Source organism: Toxoplasma gondii, chromosome VIIb (assembly GCF_000006565.2).
Source record: "Toxoplasma gondii ME49 chromosome VIIb, whole genome shotgun sequence".
NCBI lineage: Eukaryota > Apicomplexa > Conoidasida > Eucoccidiorida > Sarcocystidae > Toxoplasma > Toxoplasma gondii.
Genome location: NC_031475.1, coordinates 516,343 through 543,134, shown reverse-complemented (window position 1 = coordinate 543,134; position 26,792 = coordinate 516,343). Strand labels below are relative to the sequence as shown.

Below are 26,792 nucleotides of genomic sequence, written 5' to 3'. Positions count from 1 at the left end.
TCTCTCTCTCGGCTGTCCGCGAGGGAAATGTGGGGTGGCAAGGAAACCTGACGGCGCGAGTGTAGGCTTCTCTTCTGCAACACAAGACGGGCAAACTGAATCCTTCAATGGAGAGCGAAAAGCATCAATGCCTACTCACACATCCATAGAATTCGCGTCCAAGTGAATTGGCGCAGGCGCGTCTGCAGCTCTGCGGCGATGCACAGCTGACGTTCCTGAGCAGAGGAGAGGGTGAGGGTGTCGAGACAGCCGGGCTCGAGTCGCCATTTCGGGGATTTTTGTCGGTGGTTCGCGCTTCGCTTTCGAGGACGCCAGTTCTTCTCGGAACGTGTCAAGAGTCGAGCCCGATCCTTTCTTTCTCTTTGCTCCGGAGAAAAAGGCGCAAAGTGCCTCCGAGTCGACAGCCGCAGACGCGGCGAGGCGATGTGCACACAGAGCGAGACGCAAAGACACTCAAAAAATATTTCCCTCTCAAGCATCTGCCGACAGGGAGCCTTCGACGCAGTCACAACTGAGCCTTGAAACATTCGCCGCCATTGTTTTTGAGGAGACATCACCTTTAGAAGAGAATTCACGTACGTGTGTATGTTTGTTCGTTTCTGCGAATGAAAACAAGTTTGCGTGGTACTGGTGAGAGACAGAAAAAGTGGATGGTTAAAATGCATTCGGGAGTCTCTGTGTGTCGAGGACAGCGAGCAGGAGTGTTTCAAGTTTTTCACTTCAACCAGGCAATTCCTATGTTCACATTTTCAAAGGGAACGATACTTTTCTTCCTGGTTTTGCTCTCAAAGCTCCTCGACAGACCTGCGCATCTCTCGCCTACTTCAAACGCTTCTTTTTGCCGTGAAAAAAGCTCGACTTGGTCTTTCGTTCCTCTTTTCTCCAGCGTCTTCCCTCGCATGTTCCGGTTTTAATCCCCTTTCGTCTTTTCGCGGCTCTCGCTTGCGTCTTCCTCCATATTTACGTCAGTGCCCCTCCTCTTTCTTCGCCTCTCGTCTCCAAAGCGTCCTCTCTACAACCTTTTCCCCCTTCCGCTCTCTCCTACACTATCTGTCGCTCTCTTGTGCTGCTCTTCTCCTCTCCGTTTTTTGTCGGATTCTCTGTCTTCTTCTCTGTCGCGCCTCTGTCTCTCTTCCGTCTCTCTTTCTTCCGTCTCTTCGCTTCTCGCTCGCTGCTGCCTTCCAGCGTGCTCCGGCTTGCCTTTCCTCTCGTGGGCGTGGAGATGGAGGGGAAGAGCGCATGCAAGTGGCTTCCTCTGGAGGCAGATCCGCTGCTCTTTGCGCAGTACGTCAACGAGCTCGGCGGCCCAGTCGCTGCCGCCGTCGAGCACGGTGGAGAGACAGAGAAGAGACACGAGGGTCACGAGGCACTCCTCTCCTTCGAGGACGTCCTCGCTCTGGAGTCGTGGGCGGCAGAAATGGTGGCGCACCCCACAGTCGCTGTTCTGCTGCTCTTCCCCATCACTGAGGCGACGGAGAAAGGCCGCAGAGAGCAAGACAAACAGACGGCCGGACAGTCGCTGAACAACGTCTGGTTCACCAAGCAAGTCAGTCTCTCTCTCCCCCGCAGAAGCCTCGTCTATCCTCCGAGAGAGGAGACGTTTTGGTCGACAAAAGAGAGAGACACACAACGAAGAAACACACACACACACCTCCAGCACTGTATAAATATACATAAATATACATAAATATATATATATATAGGACTTTGTCTCGATAATCTCGTGCTAAAAATGGCGCATATGCATATATATATATATATATGTATTTATATTTACATATATATATATATATATATATGAGACAGAGAGAGACAGCCGTGTGATGTCAGTTCCTCTGTCTGATTCGATTAATGGCAAGATGTAGTATGAGTCATATCTTTGACTTTGGGTTGGCATGCCCACGGACAATTCGGTTGTCTACCAGTGTGAGTGTGTACACAAAGACTCTGGATCGTCTCCGTGTGTTTGGGACACAGCAGCGAGGACTTCGGTGGTGACTTCCCGGCTTTTTTTGTCTTCTCTGCAGACTGTCGGTAATGCATGCGGCACTGTGGCCCTGCTCCACTGTCTGGCCAATCTGCCTCGTGAAAAATTTCCTCTGCAGCCTAACCGCTTCCTCGAACACTTCCTCAGTACGTCAATCCAAGCACTCTTCAGCGTACATGCATGCATAAACATATATACATGCACATGTACATGTACATATATATATATATATATATAATATATATATATATATATATATATATATATGACCGCATGTGGACTGAGTGCCCAAGCGGCTTATTAGGCTCGAGGATGCACTTTATAGATATATAGATATACTGATGCATGTGATGTGTGTTGACTCGGAGTGCGATGAGCTAAAGAGAGGTCTCAACGGTCGTTCCTGTCAATTCCTCTGTCATTCTGAGCATGTCTACTTCTCCATAAATAGCTCCGCAGTTTTCCCTCCACATAATGCATTCACAAACATACACATAAACATATGCATCTTTAAATTTACATATATATATATATATACAGAGAGAGAGAGAATATGTGTTTTGTTCTTTGCAAGTGTGGAGTTGTGCCTGCATGTTTGCTGCTTCACGTGAGAAGACTCGCAGCGAGCGTCGACGTTTGATCCGGTTCTGTTTCGAGCTGTTGCGTGTTTGTGGGACTTCTTTTTCCAGAGGAGACTGCAGATCTCTCCCCCGAGCAACGAGCAAAGGTTCTCGAGACAGATCGATCCCTCGCCTCTGCACACAAGAGTTTCGAGCAGCAGGGGCAGTCGGCTGTACCTCCACGCGAGAGCGACGTCGACACGCACTTTGTGGCTTTCGTCTTTCACGAGGGACATTTGGTGGAGTTAGACGGCAGACGCGCCACTCCCGTCGACCACGGCTCGGTCGAAGGTGGAGCGACTCTCGAGGACGCCGCGAGAAACCAGCGTCTTTTGAAAATGACTCTGAACGTCATCCAAAAAGAATTCGTCGAAAAATGCCCAGGAGAGCTCCGCTTCCAAGTCATCGCCGTCGGCGACGCCAAGGCCGCGTAGCCGCTGCGAGAAGACGCCTCTCCTGTTCATGCGTTCAAAACCACGGCAGTCGAGTTCTTGCGTGTCGCGCATGCAGAGATAAGGAAGCGTGATGTCGTGGATTCCCCTCTGCATGCGCTGGGAGGTCTTGTGAAGCATGTGGGCCTCCCGCTCGATTTTCCCCGCGATGCTTCGAGGCGTGTGTTTTCGGAGAGAAGGCGAGAGAAAAAGGAAAAACTCGAATAAAAGTAGTCGATCGCCGGAAAGTCGAAACGGCGTTGAGAGATGTTTGTGCTCGCGCCAGCAGCTGCGAGGCAAGTCCATTTCTTGGTCGGATGGACGGAAAAAAGTAACAAGGGACAATGCTCCAGTTCACATGCTTGGACTCACGGAGAACCGAAACGCGGAATCTCACATACACATTCGTAAACATATATATATATATATATATATACATATATATACAACTACAGATATGCATACTGTATATACATATATATATATATATACAAAGATATAGATTTATATACAAAGTAAATTTAAATTCATGACCGTCGATCTAAAAATGCACTCAAGTTCACGCATATGCCTATACCTACGGAGTTCGGTGGAGACACTCACAACTCTTGGTGGTGTACATTTAAGATAAAAAACGCAGGCCTCACGCTCGGTTTCTCTGTGAGGGTGAATGCGAGTGGAGAGCAGATACCCCTCATGCACAGAGGCTCGACGACGCCGGGGCGGCAGTCCTCCGTTTACCAGAAAAACGGACAGAAACAGCGACAGGCATGCTCCTAGAAAGCCGCGTGATCGCGTTAAATCCGCGTATCTCTAACTGCGAACTCGAAAGCAGCAGACAACTTCAAAAACGTCCTTCAAATACATGTCTGTTTGTACACATATGTATATGGATAATACTTATGCATGCATACATACACGATTTGTAGGATGGGTCTAGAAAGGTGGATGTACAGAACGATGTGCGAAGGAGACGGAGGGAACTCGCGAAAACACGAAGAAGCACATCGCCTTCCGTACACTCAAATACGCAAACTTTTACCCATAGAGATATATGCTCATATATGTATATATATATATATATGTATATATATATATACGTTTGGTGTGAATAGATGTAGATCAACATTGATGTGGCTTTTCGACTTTTCACGGAGAGACTCTCTGTTCTGATTTCAAGGCGCTTGTGAGCCTTTCGAGAAGAAGCTCGATTCTGCCAGTTCGGCGTCTCTATGGTGTCCAGACGCGACGAATGGAGTGCACGCATGCCGCCGGGCGCGCGACTCTGCGAAATCAAATTCCTCGGATACGTCGCTCTCCTCGCCGCTTCCGAGCCAGCGCTTCAGCCACAAAACAAATAAAAGAGAAAATGCAAAAGAAATGGAGAAAACGAACAAATAGCGAGAAAAATGGAACAAAAATGAGAAGATATGACAGCGAGAAAAAAGAAGAAATCGCAAGATGAAAAAACCAGAGCAAAAAGAATGAGTTTTTTTTCGAGAGCAGTCAGTGTGCTTGTCTCTTCTCTCTCTTCTCTGCTCTCTTTTCTCTCTCTTCTTTCCAGCTCTGAAAGACGCCTGATTGTTCTCACTGTTGACTAATGGAAGAACTGATAGGGAATTAAAACTGCACACCTTTCGTGGAGACTTTTTCTAAAGGAATCTTATCTGCTCGATGTGCCTCCGGGCGACGCACCTGAAGATATTCCCGGTCGAGTCGGTAAAGAAAACGAACGCATGCACTCACAGGACGCCCGCGTTCGTCGAATTCTTCTGAAAATCCAGAATTTGAACAGACGAACGACAAAGTCCGCACTCATTCGCTGATGTCACCTCACCTAGAGAGATATATAGAGAGAGACATGTAGATAGGTAGAGAGAAAGACGGATACTAATAAGCGAACGTGAAGGGAGTCTGTAGAGAGATGGGCTTGAATAGAGAGATGCATGCACGGATGTTCGCACGTATATATATATATATATATATATATATATATATCTGCGTCGGTACACCCCAAGCTCGGCGGCATTTTGGGATTCGTCTGCGGGTGTATGAGTCTCTCTGTGTACCTCTGGAGAGGCCAGTATCAGGGACACGGGGGCGGCGCTCAACCTGAGATCTGAAGTCTCTCTCTCTCTCCCACTGGTGCGCATGCCACTGGAGTGCGTAGGAGTCGTGCTCTTCTGTCTGTGTGTCGAGTCTTCCTTCTCCTCGTGGTTGCCGGCCTTCGTGCTCTGTTCCTTCGTCTTCTCTGCCGGCTGCCGCAGGCGCGCTCGCGAGCTCGGAGACAACGTCTGCGGCGCCTGAGGTGGACGCGCGGCATGGAGGAGCTGCAGAGGTCTCTGAAGTCTCTCGAGTTCTCAGTCTCCTCTCTTCTGGGCCTTCCTCGCTGGAGCGAGCGCGGAGGCGCCCGTCTCCCGAAGGGGAATGCAGCAGCAAAGCCGCAGACCCCTCGGCGTTGTCGCGACGCGGCAAGACTGCACCCAACTTCAGGGCAGAGTACTCGAGGATCGAACCGACTCCCAGAGTCGTTATCGCCACCAAGACCAGCGTCGTCGTCACCACCAGATCCTGAAAAAAGAAGCGAGTTTCACAGTTCGAAGTGCCCCAGAACAGAGAAGAACGCGAAACAGACGGAGACTCACGCCGACCAATCATCTGCAAGCGCACCCAAACCAGCTCGTCTCCTTCGTACGCGTCCACAAGAGGGCGACCGTGTGAGCTGGGTGTCCAGGGTAAAGTTTAGACGTAAGGCGGCTCAGTACTCTACGTTGCGAGGTGAATCGAAAACGGTTCACCGTCATTGATGCGGCACAGACACGTGGAAGACGCAAAGGCCAGCGAACCACCGGTCCTGGATGGGGACGCTTTCGGGTGTACTTACAGCCGAACTCGAGAGGCAGTGGAAGAGAGCCGCGACGCGTGATTCGAAAGAGAAGAGAAAAACGAGAAGCAATAAAACTCATCATACGCGTACACATATACATATATATAAATAGGTGTAGATGTGCGTCGAGATGAGTAAGAAGCGTGGGCATGCAAAGGAAGAGAGAGGCTACCGACGAAGGGAAGCGAAAAAATCGTTTTCCCTTTTTCCAGGAGTCTGAATTTGAACATTACTTTGTTGTGTCTGCAAACGGCACGCCACATGTCGTGGCTGCAGGGAATTGTCATGGCGAGTGCGAAAGCGACGGCGCCGCGCAAGCCAGCTAGCCACATCAGGACTTGTTGGCCGCAGTCGATTCTCTCTTCCTCTTGCCTGAATCTGCAAAAGAAATGCAAAGACAGAGAAACGCGTCTCCGCATCAGGCACACAGAGGTGTTTTCACTGTGCTTGGATTTCCGAAATTCTTTTCTGAGTCGAGAGCCGCAGACGCGTGAGAAGACAGCTTCGCTCCACGTACAATTGAAGTGAGGTCAACACATATTTGCCGCTGCATGCACATCTATCTAAACAAGTAGATGCGCAAAGATACACCCATGAAGGCATGTGTGTATTCATATATGTATACCTATAGATAAAGGTATCGGTGGATGTGTTTCACTACGTACGTATCTGTATCAATAAATATAAGTATGTACATACAACTGTATCACGAATGTCATTTTGTGTCTATACACGAACATATTGTCTATACACGAACATATATACATATATACATATATTTATCTACGTATACATATATATATATATGTACTATACTTTGACACATATGTAAATGTATACAACTCTGTGTGCACCAGAATTTAACGATGAGCCGCGCGCATGAAGGTGAGTTTACAGAAGCAAACATGTCTGTGTCGATGGAAAGACACTGGAAGCGGGAAGACAGCGACCGATCGAAATCTGATAGGAAACGTGAGGTGTCGATTCGTGAAAACGGACTTGTTGCTGACGAAGCAGAGAGGGAAGACGCAGGCGACGCGACTGACTGCGCATGCGCCGAGGGAGATGAGGACGAAGAAAATGTTGAAAGTTCTTTCACCTGCAGAAACCCACGCGGTTCCGTTCTGTTAGTGAAGCAGGGCAGATCTTCGAGAACACACCAAGAGACAGAAGGAAAGCGAGGAAAGCATCAAGGAAAGCAATTGGAAAAGAGAAAGAAAACGAAGAAAGCGTCAAAGGAAGCAAATTGAAGAGAGAAAGAAAGCCGCTCAGAAAACAAGTGAGCGAGGGGAAGAAGAAGGAAGACACGAAAAAGTATCCAGGGCACTGAATATGGAGATGAAACGCATGCCTACAGACGAAACACAGGAGAAAAACGTGTCTGTTCGGTGTCAGGTGTACATCCACCGGGCGTCAAAAGTAAGACCGCGCGCAGAGATGACTGTGGAAAGCGAGGTGGAGATATAGCCAGACATAGGGATGAATACGGATTGAGATAGACAAAAGCACTTTGATACAAAGAGAGAGACAGAGAGGGATAGATATAAATAGACACAGATGGATTTCAATGAAAAACGATAAACGCGAAATGTCACGGGAAGAGCTCTGAGAGGAGGTGAATATCCATAATGACGTCAAAACGGTTTCTGCTTTTTTCGACTTACCGACGCCTACGGCGGCAACGACGCCAAGATATGCAAAGACAATTTTTTCGCTTATCAGCGCAATGGTCTTGAAGACAGTGTCGATCGAGTATCTCGATTTCTTTGAGAGATTGTGTCTGCCGAAACGTCAGAGACCACGAAAATAAAACAAAAGAGGAATTCCCTTAACACAGACAAGGTGCTCAGCAGCATTGACTCCCCATCTCAAAGCACGAAATTCCTTTCATCAATATACATATGTATATGAAATATATCTACATGCATAGACACAAACAAATCTATTATGCCGGTGTATACAGATAAATACATACGAATGCATATTGATGTATAAATGTGCACGTATGCATGTGTATGTTTTTCTTATACAATTCTGAACTTCTACGTTTCTGGATCATCTGAATCGATATATTTATATATATATATATATATATGGATATATGCACTTGGGTGGAAATAACTTTCCAGCCCGCTACGCGTATCAGCACAAGAGCCCTGGGATGTCTTTGTTGTCATATCACCGCCACACGAAAGTCCACTTTTACGATTCATTAACCGAGGAAGGATTTTCCTTTCCCGTGACTTTCTCTCGCACGACACCGAGGCCTTTTTCAGATGGAGGGAAATATTCTTTTTCAAGACTAGTTTTTGGTGTGTTTAGAAACACTCGCTTCCTTCAATTTTTCAGAAAACGCTTGCTAGGGATCGAATATTCCGGCACATTTTCAGGGCATTCTGTTTGACACCAGCGAAAGACTTATTTTATCTCTTCAAGAAGACGTCTGCTGACAAAAAGGGGACGCCTACACGTTGAAGTGTCCAAGCATCACTCCGCAGAAGAACAGCGCAACGACGCCTGAGAAGCCAAGCCACTCGGAGACGCCGAACGCCATGTAGGCCGTCAGCAGCGTGATCGCCACCTCGTACTCCGGAAGCCTAAAAAAGGGAGAAACGGAGAAAACAACCAAGATCTACAAAGATCAATACCTTGAAAAGAAGGTGATCGCATACCAAAGAAAGGCACACGAGAAGAATAGAGGAGAAGAAGAACGCTTTGCAGAGGCCCAGCGACCTGTTCACAGAGAGAGCTTGAGGAGCTGAGAGAGGCGGAGGTCGCGAGGGAGAACGGGAGATTCCCGCATTTGGCTTTGACAGAAACGCCGACTTCATTCACATAAAACCTACTTTTTCAGCTGAGAGTGACGGAAGCAAAAACAGCAAAGGCCACCCATGCCGAGGCCAACAACGAGACTTCCGACGACGACAGCCACAAAGTCCGCGATCACCTGAACGAACAGCGCCTTCTCCAAATGCACAAATTCGTCACGAAATTGCAAACACAAAAAACCTCAATATGGAGTTCCCACTCCCCCCCCCGCCCAATCCCAGAGAGAGACGGAGACAGGGTGTCCATGTGTGCCCGTGTCTGTAAGTATTTTAAGGTAAGTCTGCATGCGTTGTACATACAGATCCATCACTCTCTCTCTCTGTGTAAGCATGGATACATTTATGTGGTTGAACGGCTGCACCTTTTTTCAACGATGTTCGTGCACGGGTTTGGGCGTATTATGTCTCCGTGTTTTTTATGCAAGTCCAGCATCCCGCCTACACACAGAAACCTTTTCGAGTTGACAGGTGAATCCTTGATGTGCACAGTCCACCTTAACAAACAAGTACTGGACATCTATGTGGACGCAGATGTTTTCTGCACAGAGACTCTCATTGCACGGGGATTTGTGGAGATTCCTGGGACTCGTTTTTTCAGAGTGAAATCTCTTTTCGCGGCCACTTTTCCGCGTACATCGATGCCAGAGACCCTCTGGGCGACAGCCGCGTCGGAGGTGAAGAAGAGTTTCAGAACGCTGCGAGTAAGCGCTATGGACACTGCGTCGTTCAGAACGCTCTCCCCCATCAAGATGCTGTAGAGGTCCACGCCCTTCTTCCCCAGCCGAAATTTAGGACTTCCAATGATGCTGAGCGTCGCGACCGTGTCGGTGGCACTGATCAAGGAGGCAAACGCCCACGAGAAGCCTCGAATTTCATGCGCCGGGCCCTCCAAGCCGGAGATGTGGGCAGTCGAAAAAGTAATTTGTGCCACCACCACAGTCGACAGCAGTGTGCCTGCGGAAGCGAAGGAGAGGCGCGTAGGCTGTGCCCACATGAATGAGGGAGAAAACAGCAAAGGGAGAAGAAGCCCGCGCCAACGGCAACGCAGAGAGACACAGTCTATCTGACGAAGCAGTCGTGCACCAGGAGAGAGATGAAGAGACAGAGGCGGAAACCGCAAGATTGAGAAAGAAGTGGAGAGCGACGGAAACCGACACAGCAGTCGGCATTTGTGGAGAGACTCAGACAAAAAGAAATAAATAAAAGCAATAGGCGACTACATTTGAAAGCAAATAAAAAAAGGAATCTAAGTCCAAAACGAATATAAATAGAGACAGTCAGGTGGGTTAAGACGCGGGAAGGCACCAGCGAAAGAGTTCTGGGGAGGGCATGTGGAAATAGTTGTGCACCTTACATGTTGACGAGAAAACGGTGATTCGCTTGCAGAGTCGACAAGCGAGAGGGGGAAGAAAGAAGAAGGCAATGTTTCTAACTGTCTGCATCTATCTCTGGCTGTTTATCTCACGCTCTTCGTCTGCGTCGACATACGTACTGAGCCGAACTATCTGGTGCTGTTTCTCTCACTGTCGTCGCCTTCACTGAAAACCATCGCTTACCGAGGATGGAGAGAAGAAGGATGGCGCCGAGGTTGTACAGAAACGCAGCTTTGTTTAGACAGAAGCCGGCCTCCAAGACGATGGGAGGCAGAAGCACGAAGTAGAAGAACTGAGGGTCAAAGTGGAGGAACGAGTTTTCCGACGGGGATGGGCCGAAGAGCCGGGCGAGGAGCCCGAAGAGGACGCCGGTAAGCATGGCGGCAGCAGAGTCTGGGAGGTGGGGAATGACATTCATGTGGATGAAGTACCCGAGAGTGAAGCAGCAGAGAAGGCAGAGCGCGAGCAACAGCATGTTGACGTTGGTGAACGAGGCTGCCAGGCCCTCGGCGGCCGTCGGAGGAGCTGCCGTCGCCAGTCTGGAGGGGGTCGCCTTGTCTTCTTTCTTTTCGTCCGCCTCATCTTGGGTCGAGAGCGAAGGCGCTGCTGAAGCTGGCGAGGAAGGAGAACTGGGAGAAGCCGGCAAGGCGTCCGCCTCGTTGGAACCTGCTGATGCTTCAGTCGTCGCAGAAATGTCTGCGGAAACGCGGGGGGCGCCTGCCGGGGGTGCTACGCCAGGTGGGGGCAAGGAAGGCTGCTGGACGGCAGAGGCAGGCGGTGGGTCGGACCTGTCAGTTACCCCAGAAGCGTCTCTGGAAAAGTGCAGCGTGGAGTTTCCGTTCGAGAAAAGAGACGGAACGTTGAACAAGCCGGTCCACTGGCCAGCGACGTTGCCGGAGGCGGACGCGGAAAGAACCGCAGGCAGCAGAGGCGACGCCAGAGGGGCAGCCGGAAAAAAGGGGAGAAGATGGGCAACGAAGGCGTAGAGACTCACGAGTAGGAGGCAAGATGAAAGAGACGGACGCAAATGTTTGAACAAAACCGAGTCCTCCCGCGGTCCGCTGGAAAGAAGAGGAAAAAAAGGTGCCATGGTGAAAGTTAGGCGAGACAGATCGGCGACACGTGACGCATGGTCTTGACTGAGGCGTATGTACAGTAGGGGACGCGTGCATTTTCCAAGGCAACTGCGCGTCGGCCGATCCCACAGCCGACCTTTTACAGAGATCTCTCCGGCGAAATCAGTGGCGAAACGCAAAAAACTGGAGGACTAAGGTCGACCGGCGTTCTCCGTCGCTCCGCCTCCAGGTCCCCTCGTCGAGCTGCGTTTTTTGCACATGAGTTTCCGCGCCGCCGGCGAGCACCGCAAAGGACGGCGACTCTGTGGTGAAACCAGCGGTAAGCCAATTCTCCAGTTTGCGTTTCCGTACCAAAAAAGAAATTTACACAACGAAGAGTCTTTGTTCAGAGCAGCAACGCTGCCCAAAACACGCGGAGAACCTCGAGCTCCCGCGGTCTGCGAGGGTCGCATGTCTTGATGAGTGGCGTCCGGTGCAGGGACAGCTGCCTCTGCCGCCTCTAGCGTCGCCGGTTGCGGAGCCGCGGTAGAACACTAGTGGAACTTTGCGGAGACGAGTTTCAGAAGTGAAATTTGAAACTGGATCGCACGGGCACAAAGGGTGCGGCAGAAGTCCGAGACAATACGAGAAAACGGCGAGGCAAAAGCGCCCCCGGGCCCCTTCCCGCCGCGCTTCGAGGCACAGCCCACGTGCCCCTCCCAATATATCTTGCCGGTGTCTCCAAAAACGCAGAAATCCAAGGTATCTCAAAACAAACATGTGCACCTTCAAGCACGTCCACAGAAGCTTTGGGAAAGAATATGAGGGACCACGGCAGGCGACAGTCTCCCGGCTCAAGGGGCGGACCAGACCCCTGTGGTTTTTTGTCTTGGCGCCGGAGCAAAAAAACCAAAGCCTCTCTCTGTGTTTGGATCAGACCGCATGCAATGCGCGTGTCTCGAGAAACACCGATGCGCACCACCTGATTCGAGTGGTATGAAACTCGAAACCCGCCGTGTTTTTGTCATCCCGTAATAAGTTCCGCGTCTCCTGTTGTCAGGGTTTGAGGAAGTCTGATACAGAAAGGAACGGTGATTTGTAGACAACGTGCCGCACCTGCCCCAGTGCGTTCCTGAAAGAGGGGTTTGCCGTCTACATGCTGGTGTCGGTGGTCACCTACGCGACACTGATAAAAGGCTTGCCCTGTTCTGCGTGTGTTGTGAAGCTTCGCTTTACCGATAAACTGATTTTCCTTCCAACTCTGCAAGGACGGAAGAGGGAGAGATTCCGCAGCGAAAATCCAAATAAGTATTTTATGGAGCAACTCTTACACGTTTCTTCCCGAAACACATCGGAGCATGTAAACAATCTTGTCTCGAGGGACGCCCAGCGCTACTACGATGTTACTGATCATACTAATATCTGAGCTTTGCCGTCGTAACGAGTGGGGGATCATCTCCGTTCTGAACGCAGAGCTCCGCCCACAAAAAGGCACAAAAAGCAATGAACCACTGGCGGCGAGTAGTGCGGGAGAAACCTAGAACCACGCAGAAGCTGTGGCCAGACTTTCACAGTCCGACGGTTAACACGATGCTAGCCAAGAAGTCAACAAACAAAATCCTGGAAGTGGGGAACCTGTAGTCACATGGAATCGATTTAGAGAAGCTCCAAACAGTTCTGTAGAAGAGAATCCACGAGGAGTTGGTAAGGGTGCTTCAAGAAACAATGCAAAATGGAAATACCAACAATACGGTCAGAATCCCCCAACATGCCGAGACGTTTAAACAGTCGAAAGTACGCGGAAACCACTAGCAAAATTTGAGATTCTCCGTAGTAGTGGGTTGCGTGCTCGCAGCCGTTTCTGCGTGCTTCAGGTTCTGGCATTCTTCACGCATAACGGAACCCGTGCATATACTTTTCCGTGTAGATTTCCCGCTTCTAATCGCTTGTTGGAACGAAACATCCACTAGCAGTGTGAGATCGTCCGTTGTTCCGTCCTAAGTATCTCAAATTAAGGCTGTGCGGGTGATGTTCGTGATGTTGGCTTGCGTCTGAGTACTATTCTTCGTCCCACAGTCTGAAAAGACACCGTTCACACGCGAAGCGGATTCTTGTTTTCGACGTGAATCAATCAAAAACGCGACCATCGCTGTTGGCTTTCCCTTCAGATTCTGGGGGGACGGTAAAAACGCTCCGTCTAGCATGTTGAGGTGTCTCAGCTGCGCAGCCCGTACCGGCAGGGACACAGACAGAAACCGGTTCCTTTTCATTAATTCACATTTGCTGCAGTGATTAATTTGGTTTCGGCAGAAGTCTACGTTCATTCTTGCCTTTCGCGCAGCCAATGCCTGCTTCTACAGGAAGGCACTAAATGTAAGGGGCCTCGCCTGAGTCCGTTGCGTTTGCTTTGCCATCTCTATCGGTTTCCGTCCCACTTCTTCGCCGCTATTGATTTGAGTCGACCGCTTTTCGCATCCCGATGCCTTGGTGGAATTCCCCGGTGGGAACTTAGTCACAGAATCCGGAAGGCAAGGTATCTCCACTGGGGCACAACCGTGAGTCTGCAACGAGTCTTGGCTTTTTTTCTTCAGGTGCAGAAGCAGATTGAAAACGATAAATTTGCTTGCTAGCGGAGCACGCGCTTCCCTACTCCATCGTTCTTTTAGTTGTAAATGGTGCAGAATAGGTGTGAACACTTTGCATATGCGGGCGCAGACACGCAAATTAGCTTGACGACAGTGCCGCGAAATTTCGTGTCCCTCAGTCTTTCCTGGCTTGTTGCACCGCCGTTTGAGTGTTTGTGGGAACACGCATTCTTTTGATGCGGATAATTCCATTTTCAGCCCTCCCTTCGAATGGTACGAAAGTGTGAACTACACGCCTTTCACATCTGTCGTATGACCTTCACTTTACTAAGCTCCTTCCTTAGCCTGACCGGAATACTTGCGACGATCTGTCTAGGTTAACGACAATGGAGTTGATAATGGTCGGTTTCTCCTTACTAAGTTACGTTTCAGTCATGCTACTGACCGTGCTATCTTGGGGTTCTTGAATCAGGGTTTGTGTAGCTCTCTCGCTACACACTGAGCAAATTGTGTTACTCTAAGTAATTGCAAGGTGCGTTGTGTAAACTCCTCTCGGAACCACTTACAGCTTTTTGTCTCAACTTTGTCGCAGCAGTGCTGGTAGTGATCCACGTCACAGTCTGACTCTAGATCGACGCGGAAATCTGTGGCGACACGCACACAACTACAGATACTTTCAGAGCCGTTCTTTCCCGTATGCGGTACTGGGATTTCAGAAAGCGAGTTACAAGTGGAGTTGAAAAGGTTTTTCAATTAGATGCCGCACAAAAAGCATCAGAACTTCGGCGGTCCTGCTCTCGGAAGTTGCATGTAGCCTGCATTTATCGCGTTTCCCTCCACGAGCAGCCAACCTGTAAGAGAAAGACCTGCTCTGAAGTGTGCATGGAGTTTACATGCAGCGTACATACACGCACAGAGTGGTCCACTGACCTTTACAGAAATTTTCACACGAAAACAACAGATGCCGTATATATCAGTGGAAGCCCGTCTAAAATATTGAGGGAGTTAAACGATGAGATGCCTGCTCTGCCGGCACCCCTTCTGAAAAAGCAGAGGAGCAATTTAGAGACTGTTCCCGCGTAGTTCCGGGGAACATGGCAACAAACGAAGCACGGAAACGCATGTTGCTGGCAGGCGCCTTCTCTATCCTAGACGGACTGCGAAACGCATGTAACCTCTCCAGAACGCTTTCAGCCTCCCGCCGGTTTTCGAGTTTGAAAGAAATCCTTGACAGCGGTGGTTTACTACGAGGACAGACTTTTTCTGGCAGTAGGACATAAGTAGCTAGTCTCGGAGAGTCGGCTTTTCGGTCGCAGCTGCAAAGGTGCGCCTCATCAGTGGCCACAAACCACGCTGAGATCACCCAAGTGGATTTCTCTTGAAAAGAACAATGTCAAAGAACCCAAGTCAAAACGGAAAGATCTAACCCAGTTCAGTGCGATGTCTATACTCCGCAGAAAAAAAGGGTGTTTTGAAGGAAAAGGAAAGCAAACGAAACACTCCGAACGCGTCTCCAAAACGCGCCTTTTCTTGCCGAAAAAAACTCTCAGCGATCGCCGTTCAAAATACCCGCAGGCAGCGCTGGCACCGACCAGCTGTCCTCCACGCATTGCTGCGAGAATAGCGCACAGGGGCAAGACGAAGAGAAATTGAGGCTTGAGAAAAGGACACAATGACGAGGACGATGGACATCTTTATGAAAAAAGCGGTGGATTTCAATCTCCTGCGACGTAACACGTAGAGCGTGAACAAATGACAACGCAGAGAAACAGAGAAACTCCAAGAGAGACGAGAAGCAGCAACCGCGACTCCATCAACACACAGAGCCCTCCACTAGTGATTCGAATCTCAGGTGTAAGTCGTTGTGCTTCCCCCTGCCATCGCGTTTTTTCTTCGCGGAGAAAAGGTGACTTCACCGCTCTCCTATCACAATCACGCATGCATCGACAACGACTTAGAACTGATCTCCACACTGTGAACTTTTGCCTCCAGAACGTCGACTCAACTCCAACTCTGACCAAATGGCTCTTCCTTCACTGCTCTCCAAACTCAAGCACTTCGTCTAACCGCCTTCTATCCCCCCTCAGGAACACCCGACATGCATAATACAATTCAGAGCCAATCCCGAGCACCTGTCGACATATATATATATATATATCTTTACAATTATACATATATATATGTATATATTTTTTACATATATACATCTACATACACGCATGCATGAATACATATGTAGACATGTGTAGACATCAGCATATAGGCGTATATACAAATGGTGCCGTGTGGTTGTGGACAGCGACAGGAGGGGCTGTTTCATTTCTCGGATGTTTGCGCAGACACCCGATTCCGTTGTCCTTCTGTTTTCGATTCCTTCACAGAGAGCCTTACAAGGACGAGACGGTCGTACTCCTCTCGGTTTTCAACGAATATCTTTGCCGCTTGAGGATTTGCAGGCGACTGTGGGTTCGGGTCACTCAACAGACTCTGAATACTTGTCAGAACGGCGGCAATGTCGTACATGGCACTCCACTGATTCTGCAAGATGTCGATGCAGATGCGTCCATCCGCGTAGACGTTCGGGTGGAAGAGCCGCGACAGAAAACGCACCTTCGGCGGAAAAGCCGGATAGTCTTCCGTGAATGTGATAATCAAGTGAAACGTCCCGCACTCCCACATCGTGTCTTCTGGGCTGTACGTACACCGGAGCCGCAGGCACAAACAGCGCAAGAAACGAGAGGTCGAAGAGGGGCAGAAAACGCACAGGACAAGCAAGGAAAACTCGACTGGGAAAGGCTCTGCAAGAGTTTCTCGAGGAAGCGACACGAAAGAGAACGTGGAGGAACTCGAGAGCGTCCGCTCCAAAGCATGTAGATGAGAATGCACCACAGCAAGGGAGAGAAAGGGAAATCAAGGCCCAACCCAGAGACGGTGCGGTGCATGCGTCTGGTCTCGGCCCTCCCTGTTGTGACGTCTGAGAAAGTGAAGCGCCGGAGAAGGATTCGACTCGTCTCACCCGTGGATGATCGCATGGCAATGCATCATGCTGTCCGCAAAAGGCGACGCGCGAACACCGTGGGGAGGGTCGCGCGTGACTCGCGAAATGTCTTGGACGATTCGGCGTCTCTGCAGAAGACGCAGATTCCATGCAGAAAACAGTCTTTAAACGCCTCGGTACGTTGACCCTCCACGGCAAAGAAGCATCCAAAGAGATCCCTCCGTGAAAAGAGACAGAGGAAACGGGGACCTCTCGCTTCGTCAAACGATACTCATCCGCGGATAAACACGAATGTGTACAGACAAGTGCGGGAAGTCTCGTCTTTTGTGAAAGACAGCTGCTTCACTGGGTGCGAAGCGCGGCGCGCGCAGTGCAGAAACCCTCGAAATGTGAAGAGCGAAAGGAGAGCCGTCTTGCCTGTGAGACTGCGGCGCAGACGCTTACCGCCACTGTCGACATTTTGTCCCCTCAAATCAAGCAAGCAACCACGCGGGGGACTCTCAGGAGAGGCAGAAGGAGGCCTTATTTCTCCCAGAGGAAGCGAGACGCTGGGCAACTGAGGAGCATCAGAGGGCGAAAGAGACGCTGTGAAACCATCCCTGGGAAAGGAACGCGGACACGCGACACCAGAGATCAGGCAGGAAGATGTGAGCGGCAAAACTGAAGCTTTTTTGCGTTGACGGAGAGCGCGGGAGAAAGAACAGGAGAAGTCATGGGCGAGAAGAGAAACCCTTTCGTTTAAAAAAGATGGAAGAGTTGGGCGTAGAAACACCCTCGCTCGTTTTGTCACCACTTGTCTCGTCCTTCCCCCCTCTGTAGGCCTGTGGGAGATGAAAAAGCACGCTTTGACAGAGACAGATGTCTTCCCTAACAAATCCCCTTTTCCACGGAAGAAACGGACAGTCCTCGTTTTTCTTCGAGCGACGGCAGCGGCCCTTTGCAGAGGTTAGACGACGTGGAAACTCAAGACAGAGAAACGCGGGAAGAGTGTAAGAGAAAAACGAGGGCCAAAAAAGAGGAGTAGAGAGAGGAGCGAGAAGAGACACTCGAAGCAAGCTGCTGGCTTGCTCGATTCCAGTTTCGCAGACTCGCGGCGAAGGCTTCTTGAGACAGCAGCGCGAACCACAAACAGACCGAGGACGAAAAGAAGGGAGAAAGAAGAAAGAGAAGCGAAGAAAGAGAGAAAATGAGAGAACAGCAGATAAGGAAGAAGTGGTGAGGAGAGCACGTGGTCGTGCGTCTTTAAGCGAATTGACCTCTGTTCTTCTTGAAATGGAAACCCATGTAAAAAACGTTTCCAGAAGAAAAAAGAGGAGAGTGAAAACAGTGGAAAGAAGGAACATCTTCCGTTGATTCAGCGAAAAGAGAACGACGAGAAGCATGCATGCAGCGAAAAACTGGACAGAAAGCAGCTTCACTCTGTTCGTGTCTCTTCCGTCTCCTTCTTCTTTTGTCTTTATTAGCAGGCCCTCTCTTGCATCTCCCCCTCTCTCTCTTCTTTCTTCTTCACGCCTTTGTTGACCTTCTCCTCCGTTTTCATCTGCCTTTCTTGGGCGTTTGCGTGTCTGCATTCCGTTGGTTTGAGACGGCGACACCGGTATCAGTTCCAGAGACGAAATGTAGAGGCAATTGCAGCACAGAACGAGAGAAACAGTTCCTTCATAACTCAGTAGCTGCTCTGCCGCTACACAAGTCCACATCCACACAAAACGCATTTGGTCGAAACATGCGCGCACATCTCTTTGGGCTGTCTAGTAGCCTCAGAGAATTGAGGAGTAGTTGTTTCTAGCTGTTCAACGGCCACTCCCGTCTGTTCACATATTTATCATAGATATGTGTTTCGTACTGCACTATGCATAGATATATGTATATTTGTAGGTGAGTGTACGCGAACCATGGGGAATTTCACAGATGATTGTCTGTCTCTGTTTCTCCCGATCAATCCGCAGTAGCTTGGCTTCTGCATCTAGAAAGAGATCTCAGATTCAGTTGAAAAAGGAGTGGGGATTCCACTTTTTTCTGAGCTGTAGAGGCACCTGAAAGACTCACGGGAATGTGACGCGATCTCTCTGCAGTCACTCGGTTCACAAATGCGAAAAAGCTGCGACGTGTTCCTTTTGCCCTTCCACAGCATGAACACAACTCGACAGACTTCGCCTTCTCGACTGGTGCTGAGTGCTCTGGGCAGAAAGAATTCAAACTTTTCGCATTCAGAAATTCCTCAACGGGGAGCTGTCTCGATCCGCGCAGCAGACCACATCCATCACCCAGAGGTGGCAGAGGCTGCCCTGTCTCTGAAGTGTACGTACACCCGAGAATGCCGGGAATTCGACTCAGGTGTCGGTGCAAATGAAACAACAACGGATAGAGCGTTTTTTCCATGCAAAATCTCGTCCCCTGCATCCGTGGAGTCAATCCGCGTCCGGATTCGAACTCCGCTGTCGTCCGTCGAGTGAATGGCCAGGGTAACACGAGACGAACAACTAGGAAATTCACAAGGCGCAAAAAAGGGTTACTTCTCAGATTCGCATGTCGACATCTCTGGAGTTGCGAAAAGCTGTGCACTGTACGTCCAGCTCTCTTGATGGGCCGGAGGCGCTGCGACACTGCGGGTCACATCGGATCTTGTTTGTGTATCCCTGAAACAGTGAAGTCTTCCAGATCTATTACATCTAGAATTGTACTAGTATTTCGTAAGTGTAGGAAGGCGTATTGCGAACTGGAGAATCGTCGAAGAATCTGTGAAGTCTACATACATGCATCTGCCTCTTGTTTCGTTGAAAAGTGAACGCGTCTGCACCTGCGTAAACGGCTTCCGGGAATGCAAATTGAATATCACAGTGGAACATCCGTGTGTTGTGGTCTATAGATTCACATGTCTTGTTCTACAAATTCATATTTTCTGAGGAACACGAGCGCGTTTCCTGCTTTATAACTTCTGCGTATTTTCTGTGGAACTGTTGTTTTATGAGTTGTGCATCTTGTCGAAAGATCGCAGGTTCAATAGGGATTGAGGGCGTTCGGTGGAGAGAAAAAGAAGCCTTACAGGCGTCTCTGCACAGGCGGGACGCCTTGAAGAAACGCGTGACCGCGAAAGAACTTGAAGTGAGAACTGAAGGAGACAACATAAAACCTGATAAAACGAACATCTCCTCCGAATGGAGCAATGCACTCGCTCCTCACCGTCATCTCTCGCTCCGCAGTACACACCCCGGAGAAACAAGCGTCGCGAGTTCAACCACATCCAGATATGCATAGAGTTAGAGAAACATATGGAGAAGAACGCTCGTGCATGCGTATGTGTGGACAACAGCGAGGACCCGAGAGAGGACAGAGAAGAGCGCCTCCGCGTTCGCGTCTCGTCAGAGAGAAACAAACAAAGGGATCGACAACAAAGATTTCCTCTCACGATCTCACTCGAAACGCGGGGAGACACACTGAAGACAACCGCAGCGCCACGAAACGTTCAGTTCAAGACCCCAGACACGACACAGCGAGAGAAAATGAGCGAAACGAACCTGAGACAGAAGGAGAAAAAGCCAGCACGTCCAAGAAGTCTTGAGAACTATTTCTTAAAGAATCAAAAGCTGGCAGAAAGAGCCGCGCACACGCACATCGATCCTGGAAACGTTCCGCCGAGCAAAGCAGCCGGCGGAACCCTGGACCAGATCTCAGAGAGCAATCTCCCTGGTCTCTCGGGTGTATGTACACCCGGTTCGGTGTGGCGGAGACGAGTTCGGTTTTCGTGTTTCTCCCAGCCGCCGTTACGCAAACTACTGGCACTTTGCTGCTTCGGAATCATCGGGGTGGGGGCACAAGACCGGCGGTGAAAAGAGAAAAGCAAAGAGACAAAGACACACTGAAGAGCTTCAGAGACTGCGAAACGCATGCGCCTTGGTGAGTGCTCGGGGTTCCTCATTGAGAGGAAAATGAGATCGAAGAACAGAGGAAACGCCCACGCAAGCCGATGACTACCCGATCTTCTTCCTCCACATTGTGATTTCCTGCTTCTTGAAATACCTGCGGACAACCAAGGAGGAAAACGCTCTTTAAGTCAAACTCCCATTTCGTGACGCGCTTGCACGCATCAACTCTCGGCATTTGTCTCAAAACCTCGCACACTATTGCATCTAAGCATCCACGGAAGCATATATATATATATATATATATATTCACAGACAAATCTATATGCACATTTATGGCAGAAAGAAAGCCCGTGCAAGCTGCCTGTACAGACGAGAACGAAAAAGAACACGCGACATTGAGAAAAAACCGGAGAGAACAAGGAAGAGAGGACACGACAGAGAAACGACAGATGAGAAGAGAACGACAGAGATATGGCAGCAGATCGAGAGAATGAGAAAGAGAAGTCGCAGGAGATGGACAGAGGAGGGAGGAGAGAATCTGAGAGGAGAGAGAAAGACACAAATAAACAGAGACAATACTTGTCCTTAGTGCCTTTTTCACAAAAGTCTCACCGTCGGTCTTCTTCGTCGATCAGAACCAAGTTCAGAAAATACCGAACAGAGAATTTGTTCTGGACATTCTTGTACGTGGGCGTGAAGTCAAAGCCACTCAAGTACACGCGCACTGGAATGCACTCCGCTGAAAAAAGCAAAGCGTCCGCCACGAATTCCCGAATTCTCTCTCTTCGCCTGCCGTCTTATAGACGGAGACTCCACTCGTCGTATCGAGGCACAACACCAGCATCTTCACACACAGGCACACCTAGACACATAGATAGACTTAGGCAGAAATATGCGCGTATATACACAGATAGACCTGGATAGCTTTATACACCAACAGACTTAGATAGAATTGGGTTGAACAAATATAGACATAGATATAGAGATAATTCTGAAGAGGTGCATGTGGATATGCCCCCAGATATGGATGCGAGCATACCGGTCTAGACACAGGTGCATACAGATACAAATGGAAGTGGGCAGATCTACAAAGACACGTATAGGCGTATACAGGTTTACCCAGACACAAGCGGATACACAGATGAAGAAAAACTAAGGCAGAAGCGTCGCATTGTTTTTAGTGCTTCTGTCAACACAGAGAACTTCAGAAAGATGAAGTGAGCAAGAGGGTCTGCATGAAACTTCTCGGTCTTCCTGAGGCTTCTTGAGAACGACAGACGAATCAGAGGTGTCGGATCCACAACTGTTTTCAGCGAATGTGAAACGTACAGCGAATCGGCGCGCCGTCCATGATCTCGAATTTCGTCAGAGTCTCGGAATCAGTTACTGCGCTAGAGCCTGCAATCCAAACCGTTTCACCGCGCAACAGTACAAGTAACAAGTCAAGGTCTCCACACGGTTGTCTCTTCGCTCTCCAAGGAATATCAATGGACTTCTTGTATGTGAAGGCCTCAAGTGGCACCTCACATATTCTCTTTCTGCACACTATTAAAGCGCTTGAATCTGCCTCGAGAGCGACTTGCCCCCTCGTGTGTGGCAGTGAGATTTGCAGCAATCCCAGCAACGGAGAGAACGTGCATGCTTTGGAAATACACATCTACTTTCCTCATAAAACCATACAACATACGCTTGCTACTCTATGTTACCATATACATACATACATACCCACACAGATACCCACATATATACCTGCATACATGCACACTTATACATACGCATTTACATACAGATAGATATCCGTATGTGTAGTCGTTTGCATCCCTGCGTTCCCCATACATTACATCCACAAAAACATACAAGAATTCAAATATGTGAATATATAGGAAGTCTCTAACGATCTCTTTTCTTGCGCGACCGGAGGTGTTCCTGAACTTTCTGTGAGCTCGACTGCACGGACCCGAGAAGCCTGCTGTGCGCTTTCGAGACACAGTTTCCCCCCAGGAGATCGGCCTATATTCGGAGACTTCCGGGACGCACCTGTGCCGGCGGTCTCGGTGCGGATGATGTCGATCTGCATGTCTTTGATTTTGATGCGGACAAGCACGAAGTAGACTTTTCCGACAACCACGTCTCGCAAATGATACTTGCTTTTGTCGTACTCGAACTCGATGTGGAGACAGTCTTCAATGCCCACCTACGCAGAGACAGCCGCAAAAGAGAGGAAACTCTTGTCACAAAAAAATACATAGAAATATGAATGCCAGAATCTGGACATAAGCATCAATGCATGTGTGTGTCACTGTACACTTAGATATATATATAAATACACATATATACATATATAGATCTTATATACAAATACATATATGCATATATATACAAAGCTTGTATACATACACATACACTTCCATGGAAATAGACGTAAGCATTTCTTTTGAATACATGTGCATATGTATTTATATATATTCGCAATACACAGATATGGAATGCGGTAGGGACATGCAGAGCGGGGAGAAACGTTCTGCGTTCAAGAATACGACTCACCTCCATTTTGATTGTGTTGTTCACTTCCGGAGGGATGCCGATGTTCTGAACGACGAAGTCTTGCTCCTTGACAATGCTGCTGTACATACATTCCAGAGGCATGCAGTTCGCGGCCGCATGAGACACAGAAACATCGCCAGCGCGCTGACGAGGCGTGAAACAACAGAAACACAGAAGTTCTGTCCAGTGTTTACTCTGACGTCAGCTCTGTCCGACCAGCCGGGGGGTCTTTGTTTCTTCGTCCTCTCGTACAGAAACCTTCTCCCGACGGCGCAAACACGGAACTCCTTCTTCCTGGATTAGCTTCCTTTCTGTTTCAAGCAAGAAGACTCCTCGGATGCAACTTTCCTTTCAAGTATGATCTCCATAGACATGTATAGTAGCTGCAGACACAGTTACGAATTATTTCATCTACAACTGTGTGTGTGTGACATCGCGATTCTTGCGCCTTCATCATTACATATGTACATGTGTAGATAGATGTATCACCACATGCATCTGTATATAGACGCGTTTGCATGCACGAGAAGTCGTTGTACGGCATGCAAGAGTTCCGGACCTGCCGTAGTTCCGCATAATGGTGAGGCGAATGAAGTAGCGCAGCCGCACATGGATGCCGGAGTACGTCTCGTTGGGTTTATCGACGGCATTGAAGCGATACTTGTACTTTTTACTCTCGACCAAGACGCCTGGAGGCTCCAAATCCTTGGAAATCGAGAAGAAGTCGTACGAGTTGCTGCGGTCGTACAGCGTGTCTGTTGGAGTGACGAGAAAAGAGACAAGAACGGGGAACGGGAAAGCGAGTGTGGAAATGCGTGCAGATATGTCGTTTCTCCCGAGACGAAAGGAGGCCGAGCGAAACAAACGAAAAGGTGTCTCTCGGGAACTGCATGCGGCACCTTTCGGCTAGAAAACGCGAAAACGCGGTTCGCCCTCCCGCGCTTTTCCTGTAGAGTACATCCACCTGGGGCCTCACCAATTTGGCCGATCAGTTCCACCTTGATGCCATTGTGGTCGAGTCGCTTTCCAGGTTTCAAGTTCAGGATGGCGCACCCAGTCACATCTTCGCCATCCTGCAGAAAAAGTCGGAAATCACTTTCTCCTTGCTGAAGCACGATGGCAATACGCTGGACCGTGATGCCATTCTGTTACGTGGCAAGCGGTGCAATGAAGACGAGTGTGCATGCGTACGCCTTTCTTTATCTAGATGAATTTGAAGGCCGAAGAACGGACTCGTTATCAAGCGCCAGGAAGTCCTGGACGTGGACTCCACGAGCGACACCCGTCCAGGTCTGCTGCATGTTTTGATTCGCACTTCTGTTTCAGATGCATAGAAGGATGTCGCAGACAGTCTACTCCAAATAACGAGATGGAAGCGAGTCTTTCGTGAACCGATGCATCTGTTCAGCGATCCACAAATGGAAGCGCGTTTGCATACACGCACCAGTTCTCATTCGATGAACTCGTCTGTGCAAATGTATACATACATATACACATATATATATATATATATGCATGTGTAGATGGGTATACATCTGTAAGAGGACACTAGAGTTTGTGTGCACGATGAAACTTATCTCAGCTGATTCCCGTTAATGAGACTGAGAGCGGGCACCAACAGGTCTGCGCCCTGTCAACTGAATGTCCACCGCACCGAGAGAGCACGTCTCGAGACTACTCCCTCCCTGCGGGGATGCATGCCTCTCCAGGAAGCGAGTAATGAGTCACATTTTCTCTTCTGTCTGCGGAGACAGGTAATTCGAGAAGAGAGGCTGCAGACGGGAGTGTTTCTCGCTGATGCAACGCACACGGAAAGGCAAGACTCACGGAGAAAATGGGGACTCTCTCGCCCTTCTTGTCTCTGGAGAGGTACGTCGTTTTGCGACCCTCTTGGTCGATGAAGATCTCAACCGTACAGACACTGCCGAACAGAGTAGCCAACTGCATGCACAGCGGAGACACACCAGGCGGGTTCGATCCTTCTTCCACATCTGAGAGAAGGCTCTGTGAAAATCGCGATCCAGCACTGTTCACCTCAGAAGAAACAGAGAAGTAGAGTCGGGAGAGGCCGACCCATCGAAGTGCATCCGAAATCTGTATATCTTGTACACAGTGGCGGGGGGTTTTAGAGACACCCTGGGTGTTACTACAGTTGATGCAGTCACTCCATCTCGTTGTCGCGAACAGCACAAGAGAAGTTGGATCGGGAAAACACAGAGTTTCAAGATCTGAACCGGGAGTCCAGCGCGTACTCTGGACTCAGATTTATGACGGACACCGAGAGAAAGTGAGTCAACAGAAAGCAAACGACGCCGGCCTTTCTGTGCTACTTCTCATTCCCAATTTCTTTTGAGAAATTCCTTTCCGTCTCTCGAGTTGTAACTTTCTACGAGTTCTCCACTCGGAGTCGTCGGCAGCTCCGAGTCTGAAGATTTCGACCCCGTTCAGACAGCCTCGTTTTTTTCTTTTCCTTGCACAGAAAGTATCCCACGAGAGGCAGAGAAGGATAACCAAGATTAACAGAAAAGCGCACCATCTTGTCTCCAGAGGCACGGAAGAAAAGCTCGCCTGCCGAGCCGCCAGGTGCCGTGAGCTCTGAAAGGCGTTCTTCCCGACGTCTGCAGAAACAGAAAAACACTGCCACAGACAGCTGAGAAAGCGAGGCTGGCGACCGAGAAAGGGAAACATTTGGAATGTCAGTTATTTGCAGAGGGGAAAAACTTCAAACGCGCGATGCTCAGTTCATGTGTGAGCTGACCGTTTTTCTTCGCAGAATTTTGCACACAAGTTGCACTCTTCGCTGGGTGAAGAGCCTGAACGCAGAGTATGTGAGTTTCACCAACCTCTCTGCCAACGTTAGCTCCCTGCGGAAAGCATATTCCCTCTGTGGTGTCCACACAGCCGGGAGAAATTTAGGCGTTGAGCGCTAAACGCTCGACTGTGTTTCCACTCAGGCGCGAACGAGAACTGACGCGAAAGAGAACGCAGAAAAGGCATGTGAGGGAAGCGGGAACGAAAGGGCTGAGGTGTCTCGACAGCTGAGTTAACCACGCGGCGGCGATGTCGGGCACGTGAAAGTATGGAACGCAGTCGACTTCTACGGAGATTCTGTTTGCGCGGAGCAAGAATAAGGCAACGCAGAAGCCTAACAAGTAGAGAAATTCCGCTTGCGTTTCTCCCTGTCTGTCTCTGTCTCCCCCGTCTATGCGGGAAGGTGGGTGGAAACGCAGCGGCACCGACACTGGTACAGTCTTCATCGTTGAAGAAACACTCGTCAGTCGAGAGAACGGAAAGCTCGGGGTCACGTGACTGTACTTTCGAAGACATCGAGAGGGGAAGACGGTGAACAAGGAGAATCTGTCTCTATTGACTTAGAAAGACAAGGTCCCGCAAGAGGTGATTGGAGCATGCAGCACGAAAACCCGTCCTGCTGATGAAAGCGCGCAGCGGAACTGCGACAACTGACTGAAGGAAAGCAGAACAGGAAAGAAATTCAACTGTTTGAACAATCCCCTGTTCGACGCGAGAGTCAAGCTTACAGCGAAAGAATCTCCGGGGTGGTGTACTGCTTCTGCCTGAGAGAGCAGCGGCGAAGGCGCAGTTCGTGCCGTTTAAAAC

General features: G+C 49.4%; 4 protein-coding genes across 4 annotated transcripts; 1 reads left to right on the top strand and 3 right to left on the bottom strand.

The window, feature by feature from the left end:
• Positions 1-507: 507 nt before the first annotated feature.
• UCHL3 (ubiquitin carboxyl-terminal hydrolase UCHL3) lies at positions 508-3,041 on the top strand (the record flags this gene model as incomplete). Its single annotated transcript, XM_002365406.2, has 3 exons — positions 508-1,546; positions 2,028-2,133; positions 2,677-3,041. The coding sequence occupies exons 1-3, from the start codon at positions 1,223-1,225 to the stop codon at positions 3,039-3,041; spliced, it is 795 nt and encodes a 264-aa protein (XP_002365447.1). The 5' UTR covers positions 508-1,222.
• Positions 3,042-4,213: 1,172 nt separating this feature from the next.
• TGME49_263480 (sodium/hydrogen exchanger 3 protein) lies at positions 4,214-11,216 on the bottom strand (the record flags this gene model as incomplete). Its single annotated transcript, XM_018781329.1, has 10 exons — positions 4,214-4,378; positions 4,734-4,810; positions 5,108-5,609; positions 6,159-6,303; positions 6,925-7,024; positions 7,590-7,705; positions 8,394-8,522; positions 8,772-8,872; positions 9,388-9,707; positions 10,310-11,216. The coding sequence occupies 10 exons, from the start codon at positions 11,214-11,216 to the stop codon at positions 4,214-4,216; spliced, it is 2,562 nt and encodes an 853-aa protein (XP_018637164.1).
• Positions 11,217-15,234: 4,018 nt separating this feature from the next.
• TGME49_263490 (ubiquitin conjugating enzyme E2, putative) lies at positions 15,235-18,105 on the bottom strand. The gene is made up of 4 exons (XM_002365408.1): positions 17,209-18,105; positions 16,783-16,892; positions 16,158-16,458; positions 15,235-15,378 (listed from the first exon to the last, which is right to left on the bottom strand). Exons 1-4 carry the CDS (start codon positions 17,221-17,223, stop codon positions 15,313-15,315), a joined length of 492 nt encoding a protein of 163 aa, XP_002365449.1. The 5' UTR covers positions 17,224-18,105; the 3' UTR covers positions 15,235-15,312.
• A 2,630-nt stretch (positions 18,106-20,735) lies between these two features.
• On the bottom strand, positions 20,736-26,501 carry TGME49_263500 (vacuolar protein sorting-associated protein 26, putative; the record flags this gene model as incomplete). Its single annotated transcript, XM_018781330.1, has 11 exons — positions 20,736-20,784; positions 21,243-21,369; positions 21,960-22,028; positions 22,668-22,824; positions 23,175-23,253; positions 23,734-23,929; positions 24,151-24,247; positions 25,002-25,115; positions 25,708-25,792; positions 25,933-25,987; positions 26,423-26,501. 11 exons carry the CDS (start codon positions 26,499-26,501, stop codon positions 20,736-20,738), a joined length of 1,107 nt encoding a protein of 368 aa, XP_018637165.1.
• Positions 26,502-26,792: the final 291 nt, after the last annotated feature.

Coding starts and splice junctions, on each gene's coding strand:
- TGME49_263490 (XM_002365408.1), bottom strand. Junction 16,459..16,782: donor TGCCATGCGATCATCCACGG/GTGAGACGAGTC, acceptor GTGTACGTACAG/CCCAGAAGACACGATGTGGG. Junction 15,379..16,157: donor AGTACGACCGTCTCGTCCTT/GTAAGGCTCTCT, acceptor CTATTCTCGCAG/CAATGCGTGGAGGACAGCTG.